This window comes from Marmota flaviventris, chromosome 9 (assembly GCF_047511675.1).
Source record: "Marmota flaviventris isolate mMarFla1 chromosome 9, mMarFla1.hap1, whole genome shotgun sequence".
NCBI classification, from domain to species: domain Eukaryota; kingdom Metazoa; phylum Chordata; class Mammalia; order Rodentia; family Sciuridae; genus Marmota; species Marmota flaviventris.
In genome coordinates, this window is record NC_092506.1 from 58,810,009 (window position 1) to 58,827,892 (window position 17,884).

The window sequence follows — 17,884 nt, forward strand, 5'->3', positions numbered from 1 at the left end:
TATTCCTGTGTGTGTGTGGTTTTTACTATCAGTAAATTTATATGGAATTGTAGAAATTTCTAACTTGTATCCATTTCTTTAGATCTATATCATTCTTTTGTTTGTTATCTTTTGAGTTATTTGAAAGCCTAAACACACCCTGGTGCCTTCTTCTGTTTAAAGCTTTCACAAGTTCTGCCAAGACATATTGACAATGAGTTGCCCTTCATTGGTTCCACCTCTGTCTAAGGTCAGAGGCCTGGAATATCCACAATTTCCTTCTCAGGACATTGTACACAGCAGTCACTGAGAACTCTGCATTTCTGAGTAGGATCTTCAAGAACCACAGACTCACATCCCAGAAGCAGAGCTACTCCAGGGAAATTTTAGGAAGATCACTGTCACATTCCTGAGCATTTTAAATCCTCATGGAGTCAGATTTGAGGAGCATAGGAGGTTTTGAGAGTATTTCAAAGTAGGTAAAGAGATTATGGATGTCATGATCTTGGAAAGGGGAAAAAAACTACCCTCCAAAAACTCAAGAAAAGACAAAAATAAAAGAATGTTTTAGTAATGCATCCTTTCATATTCCTTCAATATTGAATAAAACAAATAAGTTGGGCCTAAAAATTCTCACTTGGAACAATTCAGAACATGACATTGATGGGACTCCTGTTCAGCATGAGCGATGACTATATCCCGACACTGAATCTTCACATAGATGTTGTGGAGTCAAAGGTGAAAAGAGGTGTGTGTGAGTGTGTGTGTCTGGGAGTGGGAGTGGAGGGAAAGCAATATTGTCAGTTTCATTTCACAGAAAATTTTAAAAGAATTTAATTTAAAATGTAAAGGGAAGGTAGCATAATGTTCTCCTAGATTATCAATGTCTTTAGCCTCAGGGAAGGGCATTGAAGTTTTGGCCTTGTGAATTATTTTCACAGATTTGTCATTATTTTTCACATACTGAAGCCAAGATTTTAGCTCTAAAGAGAAGAAAGTCCAATTTAGCTTTAGAGAAGATGGCCCCTCTGCATACATCAACACCATGCCCACTTCATGAGGTAAAGAGAAGCTCATGCTGAGTAAGCACTTAAGCCTGAGGGAGAAAACATCAGTGTGCATGTTCTAGAGTAGGCTGCCAATTGTTCTGTAATAATCAGATATATTTTATTAATGTTCTATTTTGTTGACTACGTTGCTTTCCGGTGAGATATAGCTTTTTTTAATGAATGAAACTATCAATTCTCAAACTATTGTGTGTGTGGGGGGGGAGGGTGAGAAACTGATGTGACTTCATTTTAAAAAATAAATAAATAATAGCAGCTTATACCTCAAGGCCTGTCCTAAGGAAGGAGGCGTGACCTTTGTCCTTGGAAAAACCCACAGAGCACTCCTAAGCACATACCCACCCTGCTGAGTTGTTTGTCTACAAATAACAAGAGAGATCTGTGGCACCAGGTGACCCTGACTCAGTTAGGCTAGGTGAGGACCTCATAGCAACCCTCTAGCAACCTCCAATCTGCATGAGACAGGGAAAATACCTGGAATGCCAGATGAACCCCAAGTAGTTTATGGTAGTTGATAACATGTTGGGAAACCATGAAGTTTAGCACATACACCCCTTGTGGCCTAAACCAATCAGTTCAAAGGAATCCCCCTCTTGTACTAACCAATCACCCCTACCCAACTTGTTCCTGCCAGTGAATGTGCTAGTCAATGTTAAGAGTTGTTGTTTGATTTTCCCACGGTATGGAATGATTTGCTGTGTAATGTTGTGACGCATAGAGTATACCCCCCAAACCTATAAAATCTCACTGAACAAAGGACCAGGACTCACTCCCTGGGTCCGCTGCATCGGGAACCGTTGTGAGTCCAGGGACGAGCTTGCAATAAAGACTCTTGTGTGATTGCATCGGATTCTGCTCCTGGAGTTCTATTGGAGGTCCCATGAATCTGGCACAACAGGGGTTCTTTCTAGAACTCTGCTTGTCTTTGTAGATGTTTTATTTTTTCTGAGAAGATGTTAAGCTGAAGTCACCAAGAGATTGTGCATGTGGGAGAGAAGACTGTAGCAAGTAGCTAGACTTTGCTTGAATTAGTGGAAACTAAACTGCAGAGCATATACAAAAATATTCTAGTTGAGTGTCAACAAATAATGATACCATGTTCAAATGGATGAGTGTCCTGATTTTTTTGAAGGAAGTTAATATTCATCCTGTTGATAAAATCAGATTAGTCCCATTCTTGTCCAGAACATTAGGAAATAATAAAACTTGAATAATTAGAGGAAAGCAAATAAAATTTGAGACTTGTCTTTTCTTCTTCTTTTTTTTTTGAGGGTTTTTAGTACTTGTCTGTGCTGGTGTGTATACTGGGTGGTCAGCAGGGGCTGGTATCAGGGGTGCGGTGAGACCTTTGCAGGAACGAAATGAGTTCACAACTGTAAAGGGGAAAGTGAGCCTCATGGAGCTTGAATTCTATTTTTTTGAATATATATTTTAAAATTATAGATGGACACAACACCTTTATTTTGTTTATTTATTTTTATGTGGTGCTGAGGATCAAACCCAGTGCCTCACATATATGGCAGAAATGTTCTACCACTGAGCCACGAAACCAGCCCCACTTGAATTCTTGAATGGTCCAGATCTGAGCCTGAGGCTCGGAACATAACCACATTTATCACTACTCATCATTTCTTATAACTGGTTTTGGCTATCTATACCCGAGCTGTTGAGAGTCTCATGATAACTTACAGGCTTGTCTGTACAGAACCGGGCAACTGAAGAAAATTTCTGATTCCACACAAGTCACAGTGAGCAGCAGTCCCCAAATCAGCTTCCCTGTTCTGAGGCCTGGATGATAGTATCTGCAGCAGTTGACAGTAGAAGAGAGTTGCCATAGGACAGTCATTGAGGAAGAAACAACATAGAATGTAGAAGAAACATTTCAGAGCACAGAAAAAGATAAGGGGATCTTAAAAAGTGCTAAATTCTGTCAAAGAAGAATGCAAAGTTGTAGCCTGGACAATTTGGCTCTTTACAGAAAAATATGAAAATTTTCTATAGCATTTCTAGTAAGATATATAGGTTTTAGGGATATGATCCTTGCAAAAGATGCAACAGAATTTCCCAATAACATATTTACACCCCATCAACATAACTGACCTCTGCCCGGAGAAGTGTAAAAAAGGGATATTGAAAACATTCTGGACGTAAAACTGTTACAATACTAATTCAGATTTTAATATAATAAAACCCAAGAATCTAAATGTGAAGTTAAATATTTTTTTATCATTTAAAATATTTGAAAGATCTCTTATTCCAGACAAAATAAAATAAAAATTTTACTAATTTCATTGGAATAACAATCAATACAGAATATCTCTTTTCTCAGGGTTACCTAAAAATATTAGTGTAATTGGGTTTCAAAGTATTAGAGCTGAGAGGATGAGCTATTTCTGTGAAATATGTGTTGCCAGGGACAACAAGGGAAAATAAGGAAGATTTTAGATTTTGGATGTCCCAGAATCAGGAGAAGATTATAAATAGAAACATGGTAAGAGAAATTAAAAAGCATGCCCCCTTTTTAAACAGAAATGGGAATATAATTGAAGGACAAATTCCAGGAGGTAGAGATGAAAGAAAGTGGAAAGATGACTAAGAGAGTCCTCCAGGAAAGTTGAGATCTTATACTGTCATTGGAAAATGTTGATTGCCTTTGCTTTTTTTAAAATTGTGTCTTCTAATAACAAAAACCAAAGTTTATACTTCAGAAGTTTGTTCTATCCTAAGAACTTAGCACTGTTTTATGTGGTACAAAAAAGAAGGGGAGGGGGAACACTACTAGAAAACCTGGAGAGAGAAAGCAAACATATATAGAGAAAAAGAGACTGAGGGCAAGAATTTTAACCAAGGACATGATTCTAAAACACAGCATTCCTAGAGGTTTAGCAGGGAAAGAAAACCATAGCCAAGGGCAGAATGTCTTGTCACCTTCTGACCATTAGGTTTAAATAAGAGAACCTTCTCTGCTTTCACATTTCCCAGATGACTCCAGGTAGAACCATCCCTCATTAATCTCCCATTTGAAAATGATGCTTCTGCTAATACTACACACAACTTCGTGTTTTAAATGGCTTTATATTAATTTTCATTTCTACTGTATTAGGCAGTCTCAATGTTTCCATGTCTGGGTCACAAAACCAAATGAAGAAATTATTACACAAAATATGGTTGGATTCAGATTTATTCTATTTTTGGAACATCATTTATTTGATTAGGTGACCAAATTAATGCAAACACACACAGAAAAAACAGCAACAAATGAATGAATTAATGAATATTTATTTTCTTACCAGGAGGATTTAATCCAAACCAGGAGAAGGAAGACATACTTAGAACCATGATAGAGGCTGTATCCATTCTGTCTGTGGGTTATTTTGCATATTCTGTAGAAACAGGAAGAGATACATTCATATACTCTTATGCTGAACTATAACAGGCAAATCTGTTCTATTTTTTTCTGGGCAAGAAGGTGATTGATTCCTTTAGTAATGGCCTGAAACACCTCGACAACCTCAAGGGCACCTTTGCAAGTCTCAGTGAGCTGCACTGTGACAAGCTGCATGTGGATCCTGAGAACTTCAAGATGAGTCTAGGACAACCCTCAATGTGATCCTTTCTTTTCCTCCCTAAGGATAAGTTTAAAGCAGGAGGCAAAGGTATCGGTGTTTGGAACAGTTGATCTTTTATTCTTTATTCTTTATTCTCCATTGACAACAAATGTTTCCTCTCATTTCGTTTGCATTTTCCAGTTTTTGTTTTCTTCAATATCTGCTCTGTCTTCTTCCATTAAACTTTTTAGGTTGTATTTGTAAATTAAAAATATTTCATTTTTTAATTTACATTTAAAAATTTGTCTACTTTAAAATGCAGTTCTAATTTCTCTTTCAAGCAAGGAAAATAAACTTTGTCGTGTTTCTTTGCACAGTTTTAAAGAATAACAGTGAAAAATTTATCTTCTGGGTTGGGGAGATAGGGAAGAAAACTTATGCTTATAAATTCTGACAGATACATGAGAATTCATATCTGTAGCAGCAGCTAAGTCCAGCTATCATTCTTCTTTTATTTTATAATTACAACCACAAGAACAGCTGGAGATGAGGTTGGAATATTCTCTGTTCATGCTCAGACTCTTCATATTCACACCTCTTCTTTCTTCCCACAGCTCTTTGGCAATGTGATTGTGGTTGTGCTGGCCCATCACCTGGGCAAGGATTTCACCCCAGAGGCACAGGCTGCTTTTCAGAAGGTGGTGGCTGGTGTGGCCAATGCCCTGGCTCACAAATACCACTAAGCTACCTTTCCTGCTGTCTATCTCATACAAAAGGCCTTTTGCCCCAGAGAACATCTCCTAAATATTGGGCAACTTATGAAGGCCTTTGAGCATCTGGTTTCTGCCTAATAAAATCATTTTTCATTGCAATGGTGTACATTATTTTTGTGTCTTTTATTCATGAGGGAATGTGGGAAGACAAGGCAATTAAGACAAAATGAGAGCTAATTCAGACCTTGTGCTAATACACCTCTTACTTATTTTACCCAGCCATTCTCATGAGTTTCTCTTCTTTCTCCAGTTTCTTCCCCAGGACTTCACAGCCTTAGTCCACCCAGTTCTCTTGCTTATAGATTCCATTCCTCCCTAAGGGTTTACTTCCATGTTTTACTGGACACATTGCTCCTTTTCCCCTCTTGCCTATTTTTGCCTCTGTTTTCTCATAGGTATCTGACTGGGGAAGGGAGAATAGTAGGACGTGACTTTGCCACCGTGTCTTTTGAGAACTTGTTCCCTACTTCTACCATTAATAGTGGTCAGAAATCTGCAATGCTGTTCTCCTTGGAGTCTTTGCTCTTACAGAGTTTGCACTGGAAGGAGTGGGCTATTAATAGTGTGATGACTGTAGGGCTCAGGATGCTTTTATTGCTCAATATTTATTATTGTCTTACAATCTTTATTTGAGCCCATGCCAAATAGAATTCCTCTTCTTCCTCAAGATGTTTATCATTAATATTTGAGAAATTTTTAAAGATCTGCTTTCTTTCTTAGCCTTCCTGTAATGGCTTTTCTGCCTCTGTAGTTATCAGTGTTGCCATGAGCAACACATTCTAGCTTCATTTTGTTATTCAGTGTTCACTTTGATATATGCTACTTTCTGGAAGGATGGGTTTCAAGTGGTCCCTCTCCTCTATCCCAATTCTGAATCTAGCTGGCAAGTAGAAAACAATACATATAATAAGTGATAACTGTGGAAGTATTTGCACAAGGTTTTAACAGGTTACAGTATGAAGCCCTCCAAATTAAATTAAATTAGCTTACATATGTGTACAAAAATCAAATTAAAATGGTTTAAAACTTAAAGTGAGGCTAGGCACAATAATTTTTCAGAGGAAAACACAGAGTTGTGGCAACAAGCTTTTGGATTTGACACCAAAAGCACAGGGAACAACAACAACAACAAAATACACAAGTGGGACTATATCTAATTTAAAAGCTTATGCTGAACAGAAGAAATAGCAAAATTACAGTAAATCTCTGATACAGGATAAAATATTTGCCGAATGTATATCTGACAAGAAGTCAATATTTAAGATATATAAGTAACTCATACAACTCATTACAAATAATATGAAATGGATAGTGGAACTGCACAGTCATTTTTCAAAAGAAGACAAACAAATGGCCAACAGGTACATGAAAAGAAGTTCATTGTCACTAATCTGAAGGGAAATGCAAATTAAAACTACAAATAAATATCATCCCACTCTTATTAAAATGGCTACTATCAAAAAGACAGAGATAAATGTTTTTGAGTATGTAGGTGTATATATAAATTATACACACATGCATATGTGTATGTGTGTGTGTGTGTATCAGAATTTATAAAAGAATATGAAATTGACAGCCTTGCTAGGGTTGTTTTATGGATGATAGATTTCTTAGTTGATGCTCATGACACATGTAGTGACTCTTCCCAGGAATGGCTCACCAATTGAATTTTTCTATCAGTTCTGCTAGAGGGAAGATGGTATGCACAAAATCCATTTCATTCTAGTCAATTGCACAAAAAATGACCTGGAAAATTCCCTTGGCTCACATCTAAGTGCCTGTAAAAGCAACCTTGAGAGAAGGAATAGGTTCATATAAGAAACTAATAACAAAACATTATTTTATGAAAAGTTGGTGGAAAACAATTATCAGTTGTTGTCACAGATTTACGTGTTCATAATCATTGCAAAAGTATTCCTGATCATGGGGTTGATTTAGTTGAAAATATATATCCTTCTCAAATAAAAATATTAAGCTTTAATTCAGCATACCAAAATAAACAATGCCCCCCTACCATGTTGGGTGTTGGGAATAAAATAACATAAATGTTATTTTCTTGAAGAAAAGAGATGGTTACATTCTGATGAGTGTTACTGAGTCACAGACTGTGATTCTGGGAGAAAGTTCCAGCAAAAAATATACAATACCCCAGGAGCCAGGAACGTAGATTTTTCTGGATATTATGTACTTTTAAAAAAGTATGTGGTAACTTCACACCAAATATCCAAGCTTTCCTATCTGCAATGCCAGACCTCAATGTGGTGATGTAGTGATATGAAAATAAAATCCACTACTACTATATCATGACAGAAAGTAAGAAGAACTTGCTGATTTTCAATTCTAGAATCCTATAGCCAAAAAATTAGCATATAAATAATCTATACACAGTGCATATGAATCCAAGATGTCCTGTCAAATACTTAAATGAGAATCTTCCAAACTTGCAGGATCAGAAGAGAGTTAAAAGCATAGTTTGGTTTCTGCATGGTTTATTCTCTAGATAAGAATAACAAAACATTTCATGTCTGACATTCAGTTGATCAGTAATTAGATTGTATGTAGGGAAAACATACAAGTAGACAGTCTAATATATCCAAATGAAATGAGGATTGGTGTTAACTGATAAGTAGGTATGACTGAAAAGTCTATTTGTAAGCAGAGTTGTGTGAATACTAAGAGAAGTACTACACAACAACTTATACAGACATAAGAACAGAATGAGGGAGAGGTAGAAAAGGGGAGTAGCCCCAGGGGTTACAAAAACCGGCTAGGAATGGAGGGAAAAGACTAATCACATCAAGAAGTCTGAGTTTTGAATGTGATGATTATTCTTTTAGTACAGTATCTTTTTCTTTTTTCTTTCTTTCTTTGACAAAACTGTGGAAAACAATTTAAGCTAAGGATAAGTTTATTATGGGAACACACTGCATCAGATGCTATACTACTGTTTTCTCTTGTATCACCAGGTTTATCTTTCCCTATTCAAATTTTTAAATGTTCCCTTCTAGTTTTTGTCTCCTTTAATAATTGGTAATGTGTTAAAAATATTATATTCTCATATAATCATATATCATGTGGTATTATATAATCATATCTTATGTCATATAATATGATAAGTAATTTAGCTAAAGGGGAGTTATTGAGAACATTAGATTTTTATTTCAAAGAGAACACCTTTCTGGGTCTTTATGCAGTTAATGACTGGGATCATCAGCAGTGGAAAATGTGTACACATTGCTCTTGATAATCAAAATGACGGGGAGGAATGCCTTGCAAATGTTAAATGATAGAAAGCCCTCACTCAGGGACACAACACGCTGGGACAACCAGTATGTGAGATACACGGGCAGGAGGAAATTTGTGTTACTTTCTCTCCCCGCCCCGGTGGGGTGCATGACCCTTATAGACTTGAGCAACTGATGTTAAGAAAGCAAAGTGATGGTAATCTTCTCATGCTCTTCCTCCCTGCTCTGTTTTGAGTCTCCCCCCTGATATCAAAGAAGACATTCGGCATTTGTTTTTAAGGGTTTGGCTGACTTCACTTGGCATAATCTGCTCAAAAGAGAAGATTACCATCAAACAGGGACGAGAGGTGGGAGGGAATGGGAGAGAGAGAGGGAATTGCGCCAAAGAAGGAAGGAGACCCGCATTGTTATACAAAAATACATATAAGAGGATGTGAGGCGAAGGGGAGGAAAAAAAATAAGAGAGAGTTAGAGAAATGAGTTATGGTAGATGGGGTAGAGGGAGGGGAGGGGAGGGCAGGGGGGATAGGAAGGGGATAGGAAGGGCAGCAGAATACAACAGACACTAGTTTGGCAGTATGTATAAAAAGTGGCTGTATAATCAACGTGATCCTGCAATCTGTACACGTGGGAATAATAAGAATTCATATCCCATTTGAAGCAAATGTATGATATATGATATGTCAAGATCAATGTAATGTTTTGCGCAACTAATAAATTTCTGATGTTTAATAAAAAAATTTAAAAAAAGAAAGCAAAGTGAAAAGGAAGACTGAACCTATGGTGACAACAAAGCAGAAAGCTGCTCAAGTGTGTGACTGATTAGGAGAGGTGGATCATATCTTAGTGCCAACAGTAGGAATGAGAGAGAAAATTTTCATTAGGTGAAACCAGAGAGTCACAGACCAAAATGAATGGTGAATATTGTTCTTGAATACCCAAATATTCCAACCTTTGTTACCCAGGAGCCAGCATGAACACTGAGGGATGTGTCAGAGAGTTGGTGTTGTTACTAAATAATCATATGGCAAGGCCAAAATCTAGCGGACTCCATGAAAGAAAAAGCACGGAATAAATAGAGGTGGGAGACACATAAAGGGGTATTATGAAGTAGCCATAGTAGTCCCAGCACTGTGAGTGTGGCTGACACACAGAGACGCCAATCAGACTCTGCTAGCATGGACAGAAAGAAATACATGGTCCAGAGCAGAGATGAGTCAGCATAGACATTGTGGGTGATAGGGAACTGCCCAGAACAACTGCCAGGTACACCAAGAAAATGGTGATGAGGATCTAGCATTGTCAACAGGAACCTGGAAAAGAAAATACTGAAGTATGAAAGACTATATATGATAACAGAGGCCACCAGACATGGCAGATTTGTAAATAGTCCTTCCTTTCTTCCCCTCTTTCTTCCTTCTTTCCTTCCCTCCTTCCTTCCCAACCACCTTCCTTCCTTCCTTCCTTTCTCTTCCCCTCTCTCCATCCCTTCCTCCATTCCCCCTTTCTTCTCTCCATCCTTTTCCCCTTCCTTCCTTCCTTCCTTGCGTGGTGTTAGAGATCACACTTAGATTTACTAGATAAGCTCTCTACCACTGAGCTATAACCCCAGCCAAACTCCTCTATTTAGATTGTAAAACAACAACTACAACAACAAAAACCCTATGCCAGATAATAATTCATGAGGGTGAGCTAATTCATTTAACATCTCTTCCGAAATCTTAGAGATTTCAGATAGGATGACAAATACTGAACTGGGAACTGAGCAGGGGATTTGGGGGGCTTATTTTTAATGGACTTAGACAACATCAATGTGAGCAATATTAACAGTAGTCAAGACTAGAAGAAATGTGAAATGCAATATGAATATGGAATTGGTGAGCTAGATAAAGCCTTCCATTAAGTCAAATATTTGACAACTAGGATAATAAATCAGAAGTTAAAAATAATTAAAGGTAAGTCTGAAAACAAGTAAGCCAGTTAAACCAAAACAAAACAACAACAACAACAACAACAACAAAAAAAACAGGCAAAGATTTCCTTTATCAATATAAAGATGTGAGTCAACTAGTTCATGAATAGATCATCCAATGTTTTCTTTTATATTTTTCCTTGCTGAGTATTTCTCAACCCAAACCACAGACAACATGGAAGCATTGCTGTTGATATACTCTGTCAGAGACCTGACATCTCCCCTCGGAGGCAGGTTCTCCAGTGGATGACTGGGCCCTTTAGAATTCCTCAAGTTGTGAAATGACCCCCATCCACATGTCTCATCTGTTTACTTCAGACTTTGGGTTAGGTTTCTCCATTTCTGGGAATTCCACAATCCACAGATCTGGTATAATTCAGATATAACCAAAGTAAGGAAGCAGGGGACACCAACAGAGGGGCTTTGGAAGCCACAGAGTATTCTGAGAGGGAAATAGAGTTGAGAGAAAAGCAAAGAGATTAATAAGATTCTATCCAAAGTGCCTCAAAATATAGAATGAATACTTCTTTATTTTTCAAAATATAGTTGGCAGAATTGTTGGGCCAGTGTTGGGCCATTGCAGGGGCAATTCAATAGTATATTTTCCTCCCAGCCTCTCTGTTCACTCTTTCATCTTTCTTAGATCACTTTTGGGAAAATATTCAATTGCTAACCAAATCACAAATCTTTAGCAGTTCTCTTCTCCTTTTTTCACTTTTACTTGCTCTTCTTTCTACCTATCGCTTGCATATCTTTTTGTAAAATTAGAATCAGTTCATTTTAAAAAATATTGAAATAGAAATTTTATGTGCATTGTGAAAATAATTTATGATGCTTTACCTTTAGTTTATTTTTTTCCCCTTTGTACCAATGATTGAACCCAGGGATGCTTAACCACTGAGCTGCATCCCCAGCCCTTATTTATTTACTTATTTTAATTTTGAGACAGGGTCTCGCTACATTGCTTAGGGCCTTGCTAAATTGCTGAGGCTGGCTTTGAACTTATTATCCTCCTGCCTCAGCTTCCTGAGTCATTGGGATTGCAAGCATGTTCCACAGCATCCAGCTCCCTTTACTTATTTTTCATTTAGTTTTATTCAAATGCATTTATTCAGTTCCTATGTATTAAGTGTAAAAACCAAAGTGTCTTAGTTGTTGAAGGTAAACAATAATGGCAATCCATATTTTTGCCCTCAGAAAAAGTGTGAGCAAATTTGTCTGGATGATTCCTTCGTTAATCATACAATTATCTCTTAACTTGTGTTTCTCAGACACAGGTGGCCACTAGGAGATTTTCTGGTTTATAATTCTGCCCTTTGTCTTCTCTGCCAACCTGAATTCTTAAGGTTAATATCTAATCTTCACAGGAACTCAAATTCTCTCTTTGAATCTAAGGTAGAAGGTATTATCAGATTAAGAATTTCCCTGTGATAGTGTGTAGAGAGAGTGAGTCAATCTGACTTGTTTTATTGGTCAGGGGGTAAAATTGCATGAGGCAACCAATCTATCAATCTAGTAATGCCTTGAGCTGGGTAGCCACCCTATGGAGTGTGAGAACAAGTGGGAGAAGTGAGACCTTTGGTAGATGTCAGGTTCTACTCCTCTTCTCTTCCATGTTTCATCATCTAACTGTTCTGGGTCATGGTATTAAATGTTACATTTCACTACAGTATCAGTTTATGCACCTAAAGCAAGATTACACATCCTTGATTCCACAGAGAAAAGGAAGAGCAACCTTGAGTAGGATGTAGGCTCCTTGAGTTGTTAGAGGTCCTGGTATTTCTTTTATTTTGTTTCTACTGGGACCAGTTTGCCCCCTACTCAAAGAATAACTGTTCTCCTCTTAAAATTCTTAATCAAGTATGGGCAAACCTATCTTCACTTGTTATTATTGCTCCTAGAAATGGCCATGCACAATTTAATTGTGCTAGAGCTCAGTTTTTGAACTACAAAATGGGTATAATTATATAATTATAATAATAACATTTTGCACAGGCCTCTTATAAAGAACTAATAAGGTATGTGAAGGGATCAATTCAAAACCTGGACACATGCATGCTACCACAAGAGAAAGCAGGCATTATATTGAAGATCAAACAAATAACATTAAATTCAAATGGGAAGATAAATGGGCAGTATATATTAAAACTGAACATATGTACATCCTATGCCCCAGCAATTTCCATAAATGCACATTTATAATGTGTACTGTACATAGCTAGAAAGGAACAAAATCCCATCAACAGTGAAGTCAATATGTTGTGGCATACACATAATGTGGAATACCATCGGGCAATTGAAAGTAATCAACTATAGTCACACAACATGAAGACAATTCATAAACATAACGCTGAATAGATGAGCTAAGCATGAGGAACATTGTATAATTCAATATATATAAATGTTTTAAAAAGGGAAATAATAGAAATGAATCAAATCAAATAAAATGGTCAACTGTGTGATCAATTAAGGGAATGACAAAGTTGAAACAGGGGATCTTCCAAGATCTGTTTCATGTTCTATTTCCTATCTGAGTAGTTGTTACGTGTGTGTATTCTCTTTGTAAAATTTAACTGAGCCACACACATATATTTTGTATGCATTTATATGTATGTTACACTTAAAATAAAAATTAGATTTAAAATGAAACAATGGGAAAAGCCATGCTATCTCTTAGAAATTCAAGAACTGAATACTGACTGGGACATTCTAGAATGGCTTAAATTGCTAGGTTTTAAGTTCCACCAGTATGTCAGCTTTTACACCTGAATCTAGGGAGATGGTCATATCTCCATGGAGAAGAGGGGGAAATAATATTTTTAAATATTATAGAAATACCTACAGAAGAAAAAAAAGAAACTAGAAAAGTTACATTAGAAAGGGACTCCTTGGTTTATCCTGTACTTTTCTGAGCAGTTGTTATGCCTGCTTTGCATACAGAGCCCAATGTAAGGAAAATAAAGTGATAAGATTACAGAGTGAATAAGAAACAGAACTGAGATTATTCTAATTCAAAGTCAGCACTCCCCAGTACACAGTGCTTTGTTTCCAAATAGAGGTCCTGGAAAAGATGGAAAAGAGCATCTTTACTATATGCCAAGAATAAATTAGCATTTTAGGACATGAAAGAAATGTTAAGCCTATTATATGGCCAATGAACATCTCAAACTCAGAATCCTGAAAACTTAATGGATCACCATGTCCCACTTCTTGGAATCTCCTCCAGTCCTCTCAAACTTGGTGAATGGCTCACTCAGATTTGGAGGACAAAAATTCCATTCATAGTTTTTGTTTTTACTCTTCACTTTCTTACATTAGCCATGTCGAATTAATTATCAATTTCTGATAATTATCACAAATGATGATGCATATTGACTGGGTGGAAAACATCTGTTTTTCATATATTATCATTATGTCAACAATATTAAAAAAACAAAGGAACAAATAACCAAACTGTTAAACAGGTTAAGCATTGAGCTAAAAGTTCTACACATAATAAATGGCAATGTAAAGATCTGAATCACGTTCTCACTGACTAGAACAATCTTGTAGGTATAATTCCCAAACTCTTTCATGACCTTTTTCCTGTAGCTATCCCCAAAATCATAATTTGACTTAATTGTACTCCACTTCAAATTTCAAGCCACCGTCCTGTCTTACCTGGAGTCAGACAATAATTTCAAACCAGTTCTATTTCCCTACTTGTGCCTTGCAATGTAGGGAAGCAAATTATGGCATGAGACAGCCTGAGGTCTACTCTCATGTCCATAATTTCATAACCGCGACTTAGAGACAAGTTACTCAATCTCTTTATGCCTCAGTTTCTTCAACTATAGAGTGATACTGTAAAATCTATTATGTTTCTTTTAATGAGTTAATTAACAATGTCATTTAAAAAATGACAAAACTGAATTTTCAGTAAATGCCCTTAATAATGATGATTGCTATATCAATAATATAAATAAAATATAATATTTTTCTTTATTTGTAGATATAGTTAAATTCTAAAAGTCACGTAAGAGTATGATCTTTCTGTATATGGTATAATAGATGTTAACATTTCCAGGCTTACCCTTAGCACAGAGTGAGGACAGAGATACTTCAATGCAGTGTGTTCTCAAAATAAATTAATTAATTAAATGGATAGAGATAGATATATAGATAGATAGATTATTAAACAGAAAATTCAATAAAATGCCCATGAAAAAACACACTATCTACTGTGTCACGAGTGATCTTCCTGGGTAGTTTATCCTGTTCTTTCAAAATAGTTACCAATTCCAGTCTGAGAGACATGCTTTTTCATACATAGATTGTAAGATCTTGGAGTAGGGTATACTCATTTACAAAAGTATGTACTATAGGTAAATCTGATAATAATACTTTATCTCCTCTGGGACATTCTTGAAGTAGAAGATCTAACAATCTAAGAAATTACAATTTCACAATATAACGATGGTCAAAAAACCTCTAATGTGTGCTTCACAAGAAACATGTTCTATTCTCACACAATCCAAAAGTCCCATGTCCAAAACTAGAGCAAGGCAAATTTTCTTCACTTTATTTATCAGAACACTAATAAATAATTCTTCACTTTATTTATCAGAGATATGTATAGGGAAAGCAAATAAGCCCCGCAATGAAGTTTATTCTTTTACACTCCATCATCTTTTCTTTCCAGGAGCCACAAATGTGGACATCTAGCAAAAATGTCCTGGTGAGCTGCTTTGACAACTGCACTTTCCTTTCTGCACTGAATGGGTTGGTTTTTGTCCCTCAGCAAACTTAATGTCAAGGCCAGCTTGCCTATGCACAAGGCATTGCAACTCCATCTCTGTGTTAGTAGAAGTTCTAGGAGGGATGTCATGTTATCTGAAGATGCTGGCCATTTCTTTATTCTGTATGATACTTGAGGATATGGATCCCTAGTGAGGTTTTGTTGTTGTTGTTGTTTTGTTTTGTTTTTGTTTTTGTTTTAGGAGACTTGAGTAGTCATTAGATCCTGGACTCTCTTTTGTACAGCATCCTTACTTGCAGTGCTCTGAGGACCCAATTCCTTTGTAGTAATCATCATCTGAGTCCAGGCTGCAATCTTAGAAAAAATGTACTATCTCTGGGGATAAAGCAGGTAAATTTGAAGAATTAATTTACCTCTTGTAACTTCCTCTCAAAGAGGAGGGTGGAACTAGAAAGTAATGCTACTATAGGAACTCTAAATTTCATTATTAATAACATTTCTTTGACATCTGTAAAGACAATCCTAAACTGAATTTCTATGACTAAATAGTAATTCTAACATAAATGCAATTCTATGTATTATGTATAATTTCTCTAGGCCTTTTTCCTGAATATATTACTCATTTAATGTAATATATACATTTTTATTGCTGGCAAAACTCTTTTAACTTCATATGTAAGGATCAGAAAATAGGAGAAGTGATGGAGGTTTTGATGATAGATGAGTCACTGAAGACAAAGAAACGCCTTGGAGAACAATTGGACCTGAAGTCTAGCAACCTTAGTGTCCTGCCTCAATTTCTTAGGAAGTCTCTACAAATTTTTTTGTCTTAAAAATGACAATACTAGAGAGTCCGCTTACCGACGCTGGCCCGCCGCGGCATCCTGGAAGCGGCAGCGGCTGGAGCAGTGTGGACTCTCCAGGTTCAGCACTCATTTGATGACAACTCCTGACTCCAACTGATTGAGGTTCCTGTTGTGTCTTAGTGCACTGTTTCGCTTGCTGGGGCTAAGATGGACCTTGTTCTCAGTTCCGCAGATTATTATTTTTTTACACCATACGTATATCCAGCCACATGGCCAGAGGATGACATCTTCTGACAAACTATTAGTCTCCTAATTGTGACAAATCTTGGCGCTTATATCCTTTATTTCTTCTGTGCCACATTGAGCTATTATTTTGTGTATGATCATTCATTAATGAAGCATCCACAGTTTTTAAAGAATCAAGTGTATCGAGAGATTAAGTTCACTGTCCAGTCATTACCCTGGATAAGTATCCCCACTGTTGCATTGTTCCTGCTAGAGTTGAGAGGTTACAGCAAATTATATGACAACATAGGAGAGTTTCCAAGTGGTTGGTTTCACCTTATTGTCAGTGTCATCTCCTTCCTCTTTTTCACCGATATGCTGATCTACTGGATTCACAGAGGCCTTCATCATAGACTTGTATACAAGCGTATCCATAAATCTCATCACATTTGGAAGATACCCACTCCATTTGCAAGTCATGCTTTTCACCCAGTGGATGGCTTCCTTCAGAGTCTACCTTACCATATATACCCTTTTATCTTTCCGTTACACAAAGTGGTTTACTTAGGTTTGTACATCTTGGTTAATATCTGGACCATTTCCATTCATGATGGTGATTTTCGTGTCCCCCAGATTTTAAAGCCATTTATTAATGGCTCAGCACATCATACAGACCACCACATGTTCTTTGACTATAACTATGGACAGTACTTCACACTTTGGGATAGAATTGGAGGTTCATTCAAAAACCCTTCCTCCTTTGAGGGGAAAGGACCACTTAGTTATGTGAAGAAGATGGCAGAAGAAAAATGCAACAGCTCTACAGAAAATGGTTGTAAAAATGAAAAATTATGTAATGGAGAATTTACAAAGACTAAGTAATTATTGCCCAATTATTCTTAAATATTTTTAATAAGGAAAAATAATCTACACACAGCCAAGATACACAGCAAGTAATTGGTATCATTTGAAAATCAGCATTGTGTGTTCGGCTAAGGAATGGTGACAAAGTAGGTCAAGGAAAGATGGTGTGACCATCAAGATTAGAGTCTCATGCTTAAAATGCCAGCTGCTGGCCCAGGGGTCAATTTTTGTCTTTCCAGCCAGCAGATCTATAGTTTGATTAGCCTAAAGAACAATTCTAAATAAGATAGAAAATATACTACTAAGGGGAATAGGCTATATCCTTTTCCCTTAATCCACCTGTATTCATTAAGAAAAATTCATTGTGCTTAATAATACCAAGACTAAGCACCATAACCAAAAAATACTAATATAGAGATGGTTCCTTGTTCCAGGAATGGTTAAGTCTTCAGTGTTGGTATGATAATGAATATTCATAGGACTTTGTTCAAGTGGAAATGTCAGTGTGAAAAAGAAAATTTGATATATTAGATAGCTATGTCAATAATTTAATGGCAGATATAATAAAATGATTATCTTCCTATACATAGGAGCCTCATTTTCTGGGACACTGTCAAATAGTCCATTTTACTGATGAATAAAAAAATGGAAATTTTTTAAAAAATCA

The 17,884-nt window shown here is 36.6% G+C and overlaps 2 protein-coding genes across 2 annotated transcripts; both read left to right on the forward strand.

The window, feature by feature from the left end:
- The first annotated feature begins 633 nt into the window (after positions 1-633).
- LOC114098564 (hemoglobin subunit beta-like) lies at positions 634-5,466 on the forward strand. The gene is made up of 3 exons (XM_071616974.1): positions 634-717; positions 4,483-4,627; positions 5,207-5,466. The coding sequence occupies exons 1-3, from the start codon at positions 634-636 to the stop codon at positions 5,335-5,337; spliced, it is 360 nt and encodes a 119-aa protein (XP_071473075.1). The 3' UTR covers positions 5,338-5,466.
- A 10,725-nt stretch (positions 5,467-16,191) lies between these two features.
- Positions 16,192-17,235, forward strand: LOC114098474 (lathosterol oxidase-like). Its single transcript, XM_027942719.2, is given in 1 exon segment — positions 16,192-17,235. A coding segment is annotated over 1 exon segment (900 nt). The 5' UTR covers positions 16,192-16,335.
- The last annotated feature ends 649 nt before the right edge of the window (positions 17,236-17,884 follow it).